Source organism: Penaeus monodon, chromosome 8 (assembly GCF_015228065.2).
Source record: "Penaeus monodon isolate SGIC_2016 chromosome 8, NSTDA_Pmon_1, whole genome shotgun sequence".
NCBI classification, from domain to species: Eukaryota; Metazoa; Arthropoda; class Malacostraca; order Decapoda; family Penaeidae; genus Penaeus; species Penaeus monodon.
In genome coordinates this window covers 17,214,615-17,230,489 of record NC_051393.1, presented here as the reverse complement: position 1 = coordinate 17,230,489, position 15,875 = coordinate 17,214,615, and the positions used below count along the sequence as shown (strand labels likewise).

The 15,875-nt window shown below is 37.4% G+C and overlaps 1 protein-coding gene across 6 annotated transcripts in view; it reads right to left on the bottom strand.

Moving 5' to 3' along the window:
• Positions 1-5,052: 5,052 nt before the first annotated feature.
• Positions 5,053-15,875, bottom strand: part of LOC119576219 (protein enabled homolog) — a 115,867-nt gene continuing 105,044 nt past the window's right edge. For 3 of the 6 annotated variants that reach the window (XM_037923810.1, XM_037923808.1, XM_037923809.1), the window contains 4 exons: positions 14,650-14,921; positions 13,283-13,901; positions 12,851-13,106; positions 5,053-10,119 (listed from right to left, as the gene is read on the bottom strand). In XM_037923810.1, coding sequence (XP_037779738.1) covers positions 10,091-10,119; positions 12,851-13,106; positions 13,283-13,901; positions 14,650-14,921 — 1,176 coding nt within the window. In that variant the 3' untranslated portion in view covers positions 5,053-10,090. The remainder of the gene's footprint in view (positions 10,120-12,850; positions 13,107-13,282; positions 13,902-14,649; positions 14,922-15,875) is intronic. The other 3 variants (XM_037923813.1, XM_037923811.1, XM_037923812.1) reach the window with 1 other exon arrangement.

Below are 15,875 nucleotides of genomic sequence, written 5' to 3'. Positions count from 1 at the left end.
ATCGTGGTTTAAAATACATACTTTCGCATTGGATACTCTCCTATTTCCCCTTTTCCTATCTCTGATGTCTTCCCTTTTCTGTCCATTTCACTCCTCTATGGCTTATACTTTACCCCTGTATTTGCTCCTGTTCTCCCTGAGTCACCAAACTCAGACATTTCCCTTTCTGCCCTTTTCACTCATTTTCTTGACTCTATCTCCACTCATTCCTCCAGTACCCATGTTTACACTGATGCCTGTAAATCCCTCTCCAGTGCTGGTTTCACAGTAGTCTTCCCTTCTCATACACTCAAATATGCTATCTCGAGTCCAGTGTCCTTACTACAGAACTGTACACCTAAAAATGCTGTTACTCCCTTCCTTCCTCCTTTCTTTATATTTACTAACTTCCTTAACTCATTATCTGTCATACATTCTGTGCATTGTACCAACCCCATTCTCTGTAAGATTCAGGTCTGGTTTTTCTACTTGTTTGCATGCCACAAATCTGTCAGGTATTGCTAGGTGCCCTGCCGTTTCAGAATCCCCAGCAATGAACAGGCAGATACTCTAGCACGCTGTGCAATTATGTCCACTTTACACCAACCCCACATATTCAAGCCATGGCTCATTACCCCCCCTTTAAAATCTACCCTTTTGCCCACTGGCATTTTTTCTGATCAAGTCTTCTCACTAATAAATTACATACTATTACATATTACAAAACTATTAATTTCCTCTTGCTCAACCCCATTCCACGAGAACGGACACTGGGATACAGCTCTTGCCTACTTGCTTATTGGCCACACCCACTCCTATCTTGTCACTTCTGATCTGCCCTTATGTTCCCTATGGGATATTCCTCTTTCAGTCCCACACATTGTTATCCTGTCCACACAGCCAGCACCTCTGCCTTCCCTCACTGATTCCCTCTTCCCCAACCTATTATTGTCACAGGGGGGCTTAGGAGACGGAGACTGGGGCCCAATGTGGAGGATCACCCCTACCCTAGACCTCAGCCCTCACCTCAACTAATTTTGCATGGTTTTTTCTTCTTCCCCTTTTCTTTCCTTCTCTTCATAATCCCCTTCTATCCACTTTTAAAAGTGCGAGAGCCAAGCTGGAAGGATGAATCACTGGCTTTGAGTCAGTCATGAACAGCCTCCAGGAGCCATGAGCATAGTATTCCCTTTGTTAATTGTCTAGCCCTTATCCCTCATTTATTTCTGGCTCACCATGGCCAATAATGATGATGTTCTACCCTTATTAGGGGCATTAAGGCTTGCCCCTTCATCAACTAGCCTATCTAAATTAAATTTCATTGATTTCCCGACCCCCGCCTCTCCTTTAACCAACTGATACTAAATACCCCCTCCTTGATGTTTGCGGTCAACCCTAACCATTCCAAATTATCCACCCAGGTCATTACTCATCCTTCAGGATGCACCCCTTCCTCTCTCCCAACATCCTCCACTCCATCTTGATTGTCTACCTCCAACCCCCTTATTACTACTCTGCATCTTTATTGTCCTGTCAACAGTACTCCCTCTCTCCATACTACCCCATCCTCCTCCCGCCCTCATCCTTCTACTGTTTCTACTGCTACAAACCTTTTGAGTACCCTTGTTGGTGTTACACTATTCCTCCCAGAGGCCAACATAAGTCCTACACCAATATTGCCAAGATTAGCTTCTGTAGACTTAACCCTCCCATGAAGTTTATATTGGTGGAGTGCCCTGCCCTGTCCAACCATATTGACCCCTTCCCCATCAGTGTCAGAAATGCTGGCATTTTGGTCACCCAGCCAAACACTGTCACTCCACAGCTAGCTGCCCTGTATGTGCCCAACCTGGTCATCTCTGCCACTTCCCCGGTGCCTAAACTTCCCCCTCCTTTTTTACTCCACCTGTCCCACCAGACAATCTAAACATTCCACTCCATCTTCTCCTACACCTACCTCTGCCTCTTCTCCTCCACATAAGGAAAACCTTTGTTTCTCAGACCACCCAACTCCCTCCAGAAACTCTTGAAGATATCCAAAAGTTAATTTACAGGATTCAAGAGAACGATCCACTCCCCTATCCACCTGCTAATCCTTTTATTTATTCTACATTCAAAGTATCTGCCAGTATCAATCCTCCTCCTCTGTAAGTTTTCCCCACCCCTCTTCCTCCCACTCACCCAAAAAAAACATCCCTTCCTCTCCTCCTCCATGTGCATCACCATTCCCTCTTCCTTCCCCATTATCCTTACCACCCCCACCTAGATGCTCACCTGACTCCCATAAGTCCCAATAATGTCTTTCTGTGGATCCCTGATTTCTGATACTTCACCACCTTTTCCTTTTCCCCTGTTTCATTCAGAATTCTTCTCTTCCACAACTATCATTTCTGACTGTATTACCATTTGATTGTTGCATAATAGCTCTTTTTCAGTTTTCCCATGCAGTGTTACTCACCCTTCCTCAGACACATGCTCTCCATTTGATCTGATAGCCCTGTACCTTTAACAACATGTATGACTATTGAATTGTAGCAGCTAAATGTTAATGCCCTCCTCTTTGATACTATACCTTCCTATAGTGTTACATAACCTTTGATGTCTAGCACATTTATTTTGCTTTTTAACCATTAACCTTTATTTCTTTTACTTTACTCTTTCTGCTACCTTCCCAGTATTTTTAATTGATGCCAATGTGTCAATATCCTTAGAGTGCTTCAAATCCCCATTTAGTTAGTCACAAACCTGATTGTGGCCTGGAACAGCATTACACAATACTGCTATACACTGTTTCCTTCACTGTACCAACATTTGTTTAAACTTTTTTTTTTTCAGACATTTAAACAGTGGAGAACTGAAGGTTCAAAATTAGGGCTTTGTTCTAACATCTTGAAGGTCAGATTACACAGTTCATTTGTAGAGATAATGAACTTGACTGTCTGCAAATTGTGATGTATTGTAATTCCATTTAGCATCAGTACCTTTCCCCAAGATTTTTGGTACATGCAGCTTATAATCACCATTACATAACATTTTAAGGAACAAAGGATCAGCATTGAACATGTCTGCTGGTGTAAGCAGACTGATTACTAAAGCTAAGCAATAACACTTACTTCTGTATAGATTTTAGTGGTTCTTCCTGTGTCTCATATATTATTGTCCCAGTGCTCATCATAGTTTTCCTCCTGTATAAAAAGTGAACTATGGAAAATTCACAAATGCTGTTGCTAGTTACGTCAACATCTCTGAGTTCCCTCAGACATTTTAGAGTATAAAACCATGTGGCAACCTTCGCTTTTGTCATTACAGGCTCATTTACTGTTGTTAAGGAAGTATTAACTGACATCGAAAGGCTAGGAAGCATTAAATGTGAATCTTCACTTTCATCACACTGGATATTTGATTCTGATTACTATGGTCAGCAAAACAATGTGAAAAAGTAGTAATGAATATATTGCAGGTGGGGAAGTATTTGTCTTATTTGAACATTCTTCAAACTGGAAAATATAGTCCAAACAAACTTGACAATGGTAAGTGACTAAAATTACAAGACTGTGATATAATAACAATATTTAATATGACTGGTTATGGCAGGGTTACATGTTTACTATACAGAATGCCACAATGAAAATAGCTGTCAAATGAAGCAAGTTAGTCCTTCCCACTACAGTAGTTTCCATAACAATAACATTAAGCCAATAACAGAATTACATTTAATGCAGATAACACAAAATCAATCATATATCAAGTAGCTTTATGTCACTTAGAATGCTCAAGTTTTCTTTAAGTACCCATTCTATGCAAGCAAAACCCAGCAGCTGCTACCTGCTCAAGCATTATGTAATATAATATACACAAAAGCATCCTTACTACCTAACTACCTCCACTTTGTGATGTGACCATTAGAAAGATGGATTCAGTACATATGGAATATGGTAGGCATTTAGCTCAAATGAATATATATACAAAAAAAAGTATTATTAGTAATATCATCATATTTAGATTTAAAGTTTTGTAATGATAAATATTTATACAATACATATCAACTTTAGATGTGAGGGAATTCAATGGCATGAATTTCTGTACACTATTGCAGTCCATATCCTTTATCCTGTTGATATTAATCTGTTCAGTAGTAACATGGTTTTGTAAACATTCATGTAGACTATTATTTTCTACTGAAATACATATCCTTGTGTAACATTCAGGTAAACTAGCAACAGAAAATAGTAATGAATCTGTATCTGGATGACTTAAAATATGTGCAACTCAGACCAATTTTGAACGAAGTGACCAGACTCCATAAATTCACTTTGGAGTAAACTATCACAAAGAGCTTTTGCTCAGGTCATTAATTTTGGCCATTGACAATGTGGCTCACTCCATTCTGATAATGTTCAGGATGCCTTCCACTTTGTCCAGTTTTGAAAAATTTTCCCATTCGGTTGAGAAATGTGGCAAAAATGTATTCATGTTTTTAAAATACACACTACTTTGGGGAGCTATAAGATAAATACTAGCTTGAAATTTTAAAAAGTGGCAAATTTATATCTTGTTCATGGTCTCTCTGAATAAAATATGACCAGATACATCTTCATTAGTCAAAATTGAGGTTTCCATTGGATAAGAGGGTTAAGCACCGATATTACTATACAAAAAAATAAATAAGGAAGGATTTCTGATTTACTAATGCAGCACAACACTATATAAATTAGTATTTTAGTCCACTGCACAAAACTACCATGTATTGATGAATTTTCACTGAAAAGTAAGATGACAAATGAAAAAAATAGATTGCATGATTTCAAAGACAAGTATCTTGATTCATGGTTTTTCTCTTGGGCTTCACTCTTATCTCATTTCTTGACAAATAAAATATGATAAAAATATAAAAAAAATTTAAACCTAATAGTTTCCCTCTGAGGAACAATCGGATAACACTAGGAAACTATTTAATTTTCTTTCATCTCCTCTTGAGTAATTACCTTTCCCTTAAAGTGTGGAAATAACATGGTTAAATGTTGCATTGCTTATAGCAGAGAGGAAGAACTGATGATCATTAAAAATAATACAAAAGACATTGTATATTTTATTTAAGAACATATGAATACATATCAAAGATGGGACTGGTATGCTAGCACGAGCTGGAGAGCGTACAACGTGGAGGCAGTCAGGACACGTAGGGCCAGGCTAGAACTTGTCTGACATCATACCTTTTCTTGCTTATACATGTTCATAACAATATTAGCAAAATATGATCAGCTGACAAAGCACTGGCAGGGAAGAAATAATTTTAATGGAGGTTCTACCTAAGCAAAAAACATTTAGCAAAGAGTACTGTTTTTTGTCTTCAAATTTGTCATAATACTGTCATACATGTCCTGACCCCTGCCTGAGATCACAAAGGTAACTTCACTGAGCAGTGCCCCCTGACTGATATGCTACTACTGATAATACTGCCAAGTTTTCATTGCATCTTTTCCAGTCATCCCAAATTATCAGACTACATAATCATTTTACTTCTATCCCCACTTGGCAAACTCTAAGGCTGGTTATAGCTTTTCTATTTATTGCACATAAAGATTTTTGTATTTATTAGCAAACCTCTGTAGCACATTCAGAGAAATTAGGATTAAATGTGATTGAACTTACACCAAGCTCCTTCTCTTTGTAGCAGATGCTTTTTAGGAAAATTACCAACGCTAATGTACTACTCACTCCAGCTTTTTATGTCCTGCAAATAAACCTGTTGGGGATCTCACTTCTCAGTGCAACCATGTTGTTACAACTAACGCTTCACTAGCCCATGTTTTAAAATATTCATCCACGCACTGACAACTTTCCAGCCTCACAAACATTTGTGCACAAAAAAAACATTTATACTGACAATCACTTGCTGAAGGAATAGAACCCATAATATAGGGAAAGAAATTACTCTGCATCACCTTCAACACTGAACATTGTCTTTTTCTGGGATTTTGTAAACGTAGCAAAGATCAACTTCATTATTCAGTACTACAAATACCGTAATTGGATACAATTAAAACTATATATAAAATATTAGGAAAGAAACTGTGATAAATAATTTACCCTAGAAAAAAAGCAATGAAAAATGTTGATAAAAAGAAAAGAAAAGAAAAAAAAAAGTCAAAGAAGCAGGATGTAACCATGGCCATTCAATATCAGGCAGTCAAAACACATTTGCCACTGTAAAACTTCAGACTCACAGATAAGGAACATGGATGGTCTACAAACACAATGAGCTTCTAACACATTTAAGAATATCCCATCCTTCTTGCAGGGCATGTACAAGACATTTCACCTATTTAACAAACACTGGCAAAATGCCAGTGTATCTCTCAACCTGTACTAGCTAGTTCATTGCTGAAAAAAACTTTTTAGTGACTCCTCTGACCCTATCACAGAAATGCTTGCAGACAATTAGTCAAAAGCTGTACTGCCAGCATGTATGTTGTTCATACAAAATATTTCCTGAATATCCATTTATCAAAAGTTTTACTTTGTTTTAGGTCTAATAAGATATGTATCAAGTATCATTAAGCAGATTTTCAAATATGCTTCATTTGCATTCATTCTGATACAGCATTAGTAAAAAACACAAAATAAATAACTGATAATTTCATTAACCTTGTTTTAAAATTTCAACATTATTTTTTATATGCAAGTAAATATAAAAGCTTCATTAACCATGGCCAAAGTATATTACCATAATTAAAGAATCTGTAATATCTCAAATGTTCCAAGTTCGGTCTTTTCTAAATAATAAAAAATAATGAATATTCAATTTACATATTTAAGGGCACTATTTCATCTTAAAAATATTCATGTATACCAACCCATTCACATTTCACATCTTTACAACATAATTCTGGAAAACATGAATATCTGTTGAAACACAGGCCTCTGACAATCTTTCCTAATTAAAAAATCATATATTAATTAAATTCAAGTGAACCCAAAGGACACTTAAACAAAATTTTATTTCCCATTGGCATAATGTGTTTTGTTAAATTTCACAATAATACACTTCATGACACTGCTTGGCATCAAAATAAGGTAAATAAGTTGTCTGTGTCCAAAAAAGCACGTATCACATGATTAAAGAATGATATATTGGCAACTTCTTCACAAAAATGAATGCTTTACACAATATAAATAAAATATACTTTCATCTTTAGTCTGGTAACATATAATCCTTAAAAAAGAGAAAAAAATGATGCATCACACACATCAGAAGACACTCAGAAAGTGCTAACAATAACCATACCAGGTCAAGTGCACTTAAGTAATGGGGCCTATCAATCACTACCTGTTTCCTTTGACATGCAAGAAAAGTACCAGCAAACTAAGAGGATCTTCAACACCTAGCAAATATAGCTAGTTATAATGAAAAAGAGTCCTTAAAGAGGGTAGGAATTCTGAACCTTCTGAAGTTTTATCTTCCATCGTTCTGAGATACAACTAACATTACTTTCCAACTCTATGCCTTATGTGGTCTCTTTGCCATTATGTTAGAAGGTGCAATGTTTTAATTTGGATTGTGCTTTATTTTCAACTTATTGAGATAGCCAGTAGTTTTGAATATGAAATATATCTTATATTACCCTAAAAAGCATGAAACTAAAATGAATAAAATTGAATAGAAAGACAAACCTTGAAGCAATCACAATATTGCAAGATCATATGCACAAGCACATACATGCGGACACACTCACTCACATACCCAAAGCATTTTAATAAATATATGTTACATTTTTCTTTATGTTATCACTCTCCTTCCCATTGTTTGCATATGACTGTAATTATGTGCACTGAGTTTGCATCGTGTGTACTTGTGTATCTGCATGTTTATATGTATGTGCTTTTGTGATATATAAAAAAATTCTTGCATTCTTCTTACTCTGCAATAAATGAAGAAAAACTAAATATTATACGGCAATTCCTGCTTTTTAAAATCAACAGACAAAAATAATAACAACAAAAATTATAAGAAATATGTGAAATCCCTTACATATCTGAGAATGTTTCAAAGACATCATTACCATCAAACAAAATGGAAGCACTGCAAGTGATCGTAAAGGGTTATAGAGTCACCATATGTATGGCATTGCTAAAAAACATGAATCTTCATTATTTTTACACAGTACTTTAATTAAATAAAATAGTAATGATAGTGAGAATAATATTGAATTACAATCATTTTCAAAAGGAAAAAATATATATATAAATAAAAGAAACAAAATACTGGCTTTGACTCACAACTGCTTTTTTTTTTGCAACACACTCACCAAGCAGCACAGATTTGTCAAGATTGTAGCCCTATAGCATAATCAGCTATTCATAATTCCAACATGCATCCTGTGGACAAAAGACACTTTGTCTTCAGCAGTGATCTTCTCTGGAGTCTTGACTAGATACCAAATTGACCCTGGTATTCCGTGTCTAGAGACAGCCTGGCAAGGCATTCAGATAACTGCACTTTTCAGGACTGTTTCTTGAACTGTGCTCACTAATACTCAGTTGAAGAAAAATCAGAGGAAATCATATGGAAAGGGGGTAAAAATAAGAGTCAATAACATTTAATCGATCTCCTTATTACTATATGTCACACTATTCTTGCAAACGCTGCTATTGGTAAATGGTGCCGATGGATTGACTCTTCACTCATCTTCAAAACAAAATTTACTCGAGATGAATCTAGCACTTGAGCACAATTCAGAAATTTCAGTCTAGTCCGTTCAGCAGCATAGGTGAGCAAAGACCACAGAAGCACTACCACTAACATTCACCACTGTATCTACATATCATATTTACAAAAAAGTAATACAATTTTCACCATCATAATCATAATATATGCTAATGTGGCATAGTAATAATTCCATGACAATGCATAAAAAACACTAGCAAGAGTATGAAAACTGACACTGTACTAAATGCAAAGGCTTATGAGGGTCCAAGGAAGTGGATCCTACATGCCCTTCCAACCCTGGGTGAGGAGGGCACTATGTACATAAGATTTAGGAGTGCAAGGGGGCAGGGCTTGTACAAAATTTGATGTGGAGGAAACCATGGGATAGGCAGTGTGGCTCTCATTTACAATCATTCATAAAGCACGTGAGTTAAGAGGTGTGGCTGTACAAAAGTAGACAAGAAGCCAATTCTATAAACAAAGTATCTTTCCTACGAAATGCAAATCATGCACCAAGTCCATACTGGTGTTTTTTGAAGTTCAATCAAAACCATGTTATCAGTTTGAGGTCAGCATCATCATCACATTCATCCATTCTGATGCCTGGTTGAACTAACAGCACACTGAACACAACTGAGTATACCTAGCATGGCTTAACATCACTACACCTTTGACTACATCAAGTCAATTGAGCTGTACATTTTGTCAGTTTTGGAAACTTGACATATCATTCAAAAGCAGTGCTTCATGAAATACCTTTGCTTTTCATGTAATTTCTATTTATAAAATCAAAAAGGCCTTACCATATTACTAAAACCATGTTGATACACATTGTCTTAAACTCACAAATAACATATAAAATGACTTTTTAATCAAAGCCCTGCTGATATTTTAGCTAGAATAATATGTAGGATGTGTCATGTGTCCATCCACAGCACAAGATAGCCAGCTTGTGGCCCTGCACCACTCAACTACATATAGGCCACTCTCCTGTTAACACACACATACCACAATGCCATTAAAAAGTTTCTTTCAGCCACACAAACAGGCTAATCCTCTTGCAGTTCCATAGACTATTGTGTGGAATACAGCACAAGTCATTTGTGCTTTGCACCAAGAACACCTTCTTTGGTCAATAATATAGTATGGGAAACACAACTATAGTATCATTTCAATAACAATGGTCATGTATCAATTGATAATGTCCTGGGGTTTTACATAAATGTAAAATATGAGCATTGTATATGGTACAGTTTTTTCCTCACTTGTACCAAATCAGTTCCTCTATTAAGAAAAGGTAAGTGGTCCCTAAATCATGAAGTAGGCCCTGTAATTGCGACTTTCCTAGAGAAATGCCACTATTTCCAAAGGGCTCCTATTTCTCTGACAGCAGGATCACACTTATCTTCGATTTAGCTCCATCTTGACAGCTGAAAATAACAATAAATTAATAAATCATTGCAATGAAATCACATTAAAAATTACTTATAGTGCACAAGTAATGAATTCACAGTAATGAAAATAATCTTCATAAAGTGATTGTTGAACATTCTCCATCAAAACTATTTAAAATTTAGATTTTTATGCCCTTTTAACTAATTCATGAAAGTACAGTGTAGCTATATATTTCTTTCAGTTTTTCAAAGAATTCACCTGTCACAAAGCATGCAGAGGATAACTTAACCCAATGTAAATAAAACCAAATCTTAACCCTTAAAGCCAGTAATATCTTTACCCCTGCAAACCAGATGATGTGATCATCACATCATGAAAGCATTTGGCTTCAGGGGTGGGTGACAGAAATTTGCCATTGTATTTCAGCTGTACAAAGTTCTTGGATGGTGATTAGACCCAGTGGACATTTAGGAAGAGGCTTTTGCATTATTTCCATCAATAAACAAGTGTGGTATATACCATCTGTGAGCCATCACTGGAAGAGTACCAGCTCCAAGGAGGACAATACTTCCATGCTTAGGATCCTATTCCTGCCTATGACTGGTGACACATATTGTATTACAGAAAATTGAATATTTGAAAAAAATAATAAATAAATAAATAAATAATTATAATAATAATAACAATAATAATAATAATTAATTAATTAAACAAAGAACAAAATGCTACGTATTATCAATACTGCACTGAGTTATGGACTACCTAGAGATGATATGTAGTCTGTGCATGGAACAGTCTATTACTATCTGGATAAAGCAAATCAAAAGACAAATATAGATACTGGAATATGCATAAAAAGCTAAGAACTCTTATGAAGAAAAAGAGAAAATAACATTGTAAAGGGGAAGCAAGGAGTCTTGTCACTGCACAAGTGTCCGAGTGCACTTGGGCTACAAGCCGCAACACCCTTCAGAGTAGCCTAATGCCCACATTTTCGCCCACATGCGGGCAGTGATACATCCAGTCCCAAGGGGCTAAGAAAACACAAATTTTATAAAGGCCAAGCATGTATCCTAGCAGACTCAGTATGCAATTATCTATGAAGGCCATATCACACTCTTCCACCTTCAAATGACTGCCCCATAGTATATGGAAGAAATGCTGTACACCACCACAAAAGCTGGCAACTTTGTGGCTTGACAGCAAATAACGAAAATATCCTTGACAGCAAGGAATGAAAATATATACAATAATTTCACTGAATCTCTGTACATAAACAAAACAATAAGGTAGTGTGAGAATAAAATTGTGATCATTTCTGCAGTAATTGTTTACCTATTCTGGCAGGTTTACACTCACCTGCTGCCTGCAATGACTGCATGGCTATGAAAACCTATAACATACATTACAGACTCAATGTTTTTATCGACCAAGTGACTTATTCATCCAACTAATTCTAATAGAAAGCTAACTAATTCTAATAGTTATTAAAGCCTCCTAAATGAGACTAGATTCTAACTTTCATTATATAATAGATGGCAATAAACCATACCAAACCAAACCTTGAAAAAAATATACTGTTGTTGATCTTTTTAAATACTAGGGGAGTGGTTCCCAACATTTTCCAGCAGGAGACCCACATGAACAAGTTGCTATAACCTCAATTAACCCTTATCCGACGGGTAGTATTCATATTGGCCCGGGCCTCACTGCCGGGGGCTTATATCGTCGCCCTAGTATGCACGACCACTCATGCCAAATACCAGCATCCCATGCCGTTTCTTCGTAATACTACGAAGATATGTTGTATTTTCAGTTTTCATTATTTTTTAAAGTCTCTACATGCCAAACTTCCTGATAAATCGAGACTGAAGGGTATTTTTGTTGTTATATAGACTCCAATATTGATCATTATTCGGTCTATAGTCCGAATAAAATAAACAATGTGCGGCATCATGGAGTAGAAATCGTCAGTTTGTTGCATTATTATTATTATTATTTTATATATATATATATATATATATATATATATATATATATATATATATATATATTATATATATATATATATATATATATATATATATATATATATATATTTTTTTTTTTTTTTTTTTTTTTTTTTTTTTTTTTATGGTAAAAATGAGAGTGTTAAAACTGACTTAATCACACTTTCACTGGCAAAAAAATAATCTTTTGCCATGATTGTAACAGAAAAACTCATGGCATGTCCATACATACTCTATGGCACGTGCGTACGTGCCCCCGGCAGATGGTCCCCGCCATGTCATGGTATTACGTACATGCCACCCGTCGGCACTGGGTTAAATTTCGATACCAGCTGAATCTACAACTTGTATAGAAGTGATTTGGGAGTACTTTTCTTTTTTTATAGTTATTAGCTACATCTTATGAAAATATCAAGTCTAGTTTAACTGCTGGCCCACTAGTGGGCCATAAGCTGGCAACCATTGTATTAAGGAGAATCCTGGATAAATACTAATAAGCAATAGCTCACGCTAGTCTCTTCTGATAAATAGCATCATAATGACAAGGTTGAGACATATTGTGAGCTAAAAAATGACTTTTTCTACATCCTTCTACATACCATGAAGAGGTTCTATAAAGTGTGGGTTTATTATAAGCTAATAACTACAAGCCAAAACTGAACATGTAAACACAGGGATAAAATCAAATGCTTATACTCACATACATTACCCAATAAATTGCTGAAATAAAATATATACGGAATGCATTCATGCCTACCATCAATTATTTCTTGTTTTACTTTATCTAGTTCCTTCCTCATTTCATCCATTATCTCTTCTTTAAGTCTCTCCAGCTCTCCTGATGATGCTCCCCCACCGCTGGATGATTCTCCAAGGCCATTGACTCTGGGGGTGCTGCCGTCATCTGAGGTGGAGCCAAACCTCTTTCGCGAAGGTTTGGGTGATTCAGGTCCAGTCTTTCCATTTGTTGAAGAAGTGTTCCCAGGACTCTTTTGTGACGATCTTGGTGGGTCCTATGGAAGAGTAAATATATCCCGAGTTTATCCTTAATGTTTTTCTGAATTATCTGAATTTTACTTACAAGTCTAAAATAATGCAAATTTGTTATATAACAAAACAATATTCAAAACCTCCTGAGCTAAAACTAGAATCAGAAAAAATCACTGTCAATATCCTTCCAAGAACAAACCTGTGACTGTGTGGGAGATGAAGGAGGGTCCTTGTTCTTGGCCCTGCGTCGTGCAAGTGTGGCAGCCATTTCATCCATCATAGTCATCATACCACCTAATCCTGGCCGTTCCCCTGAGCCACGCCCAATGCTGCCACCAGAGCTGCTGGAGCCAGTACTCTCACTGTCTGGGGCACGAGTCTTACGTAGTTTGGCACTAGCTAAAGCATTAGCTAACCCACTTGGTTCATCTGATGATGATTGAGATCTTGCTAATCCACCAGGTGGAGGGGGTGGAGGTGGTGGGGCAGCAGCAGCTGGTGGAGCAGGAGGAGCTGGAGGAGGAGGAGGTCCACCAACAGGTGGAGCAGGGGGTGCAGGTGGTGCTGGAGGACCACCTCCCACTGGTGGTGCTGGAGGTGCAGGAGGTCCGCTTGAGGGAAGAGGAGGAGGACCACCAGCTGGAAGTGGTGGAGGACAACCAGGGGGTGCTGGAGGTCCTGGAGGTGCTGGGGGTGCATTGGGGGCTGAGTTGGTGCGATGATGACCAGGAGGTGGAGGTGGTGGAGGTGCTCCAATGTTCTGTTGGCCAGCCATGCGACGCTCTTGCATCACTGCTACATCTTCTCGCGTCATCGTCCTGCAACAATTTGTACATGATCAGTGTACAGTTTATCATAGCCTTCAAACAGAGAAAACACTAGTAACAATAAAACATCAAAAAATAACAAGTAAGATTTCAGTGTTAATCTTATCAATCTAAAGCTTACTGATAGAGAAGAGACATGCTGCTATCTAACTACTTGGGATCTTACAGAAGAAATCCAACTCTACAAATAAAAAAAAAGTGAAATGCTAACCTAAATGAATAAGCTTACTTACACCTTTGATTCCATCACAGTTTGGCAGAACTTAAATACAAAATATAGCAAATAAAGGAAGGCTGATAATACATATTCAAATGAATATAAAAAGGATACCACCACCAGCGTCAGCTAGGGGAGCCTGGAGCGTGACTAGTTGTCTAGCAGTACTGTAGGAGAACTTGACTACAGAGGTCTTATTATGGGGGATCAACAAACAACAGCTTTACCTACACATTTTTCAGTCTCCTACTCCCATCTCACTTCCCTTAATGCCTGGGAAAGATCTAGCACATATTTACTTTACAAGTACTCATCCACTGGCACAAGAGAAATGACACTGCAAGGAAACAGACAAGTGTAGCAGGTCAGCACCCCAGTCCCCATCCATTAGTGAGAGCAGCTGTGAGTCAGCATCAACGCAGCATCAGTAGAGAGGTAGTGGTAGTAGTGGTCCCTCGCCCGTGCACCAAGAGAGAGCATCAACAGCCCGGGCAGGTGTGATGCAGGCTATCTTTACTTTACCGCGTATCATGATAATGGTGATAGTTGTCGTAGGTCCTGTCGTAGGTTTTCTCGTAGTGGTTGTTGTAGGCATGGGGATCAGCATACCTGTACCCCATGTCCTCGTCGTTGTAGATCTGGTTGTGGTACTGGGGCTGAGACTGTTGCTGAGGCTGAGTCATCATGGGTGGCTGTTGTGGCAACGGCTGCTGCTGTTGCTGCACCTGCTGAGGAGGAGCTGCTGGGGGAGGTGGTGGGGGCCCTTGCCGTACATTACCTCCATTGTTGAGCACCTGCAGTAGAGTATGTCAGCCTTATTATAGCATTACAATATCTTGATAAAATACATTAAGAAAACAAAACACAGTACCTAACTGTAACATTATGGGGTCTCTAATAAAAAATAAAATAATAAGTGTACTACAGATCTAGTACTACTTTAGAAGGCCAATAAAAAAAAAAAATATATGCATTAAAACATACAATCAAATTGTCCTACTGCAAACAGATTCAGAATATCTAGAAGTCAGAGAAAAATCTATTCTGCTAAATTACTAGGCAAAAGTTGACAATCAATTTTCTAACAATCATTTTTTTTTTATCATGACCTGGAGGTGCTGGTAAATGATTTTGCTGGTTAACAGACAGATTTGTTATGGTAGCACAATCAACATTCATGTCTGAAAATTAATCAGAACTTAAAATAACAGCCTACATAGTAAAGAAAAGAAAAGAAAAGAAAGAAAGAAAGAAAGAAAGAAAAAAAAACAGGTCTCACAGTGCCAATCATTACTATGGCAAACAAAGAATTGACAGGGGCACATGACCAGAAAGGGTGCAACATGAGCCCAGGTTTTCACACCATATGGTTATTTTTTCCTGTGCCAAGCACTTGGAATAAGGCACATGGATGGCAATACCAACATCACAGTATAATGTGGCAACCTTGTCTGGACTCCTTTGGCCAGCAAGAAAGGATGAAGAAGGAAGGGATTATTTACACTCCGATGCTTGTTTGTTAAGTATTCTTTTTCTCTTTTTCGTAATCCATCATCATTATGCAATGCAGCAATTGGAAAGGATTATGATAGAAGACACGGTAAGGAGAGGCAGCAAGAAGAAACTGCCCCCAGCTTCTCTCCAGCCACCGTCTCCATCCCTCCTCTCCTAGGCCTATGGCCAATTAACCCTTTTGATTACCATCTGGTGCAGAAAAGTAACATTAACAGCAGTATATTCATTTCCAG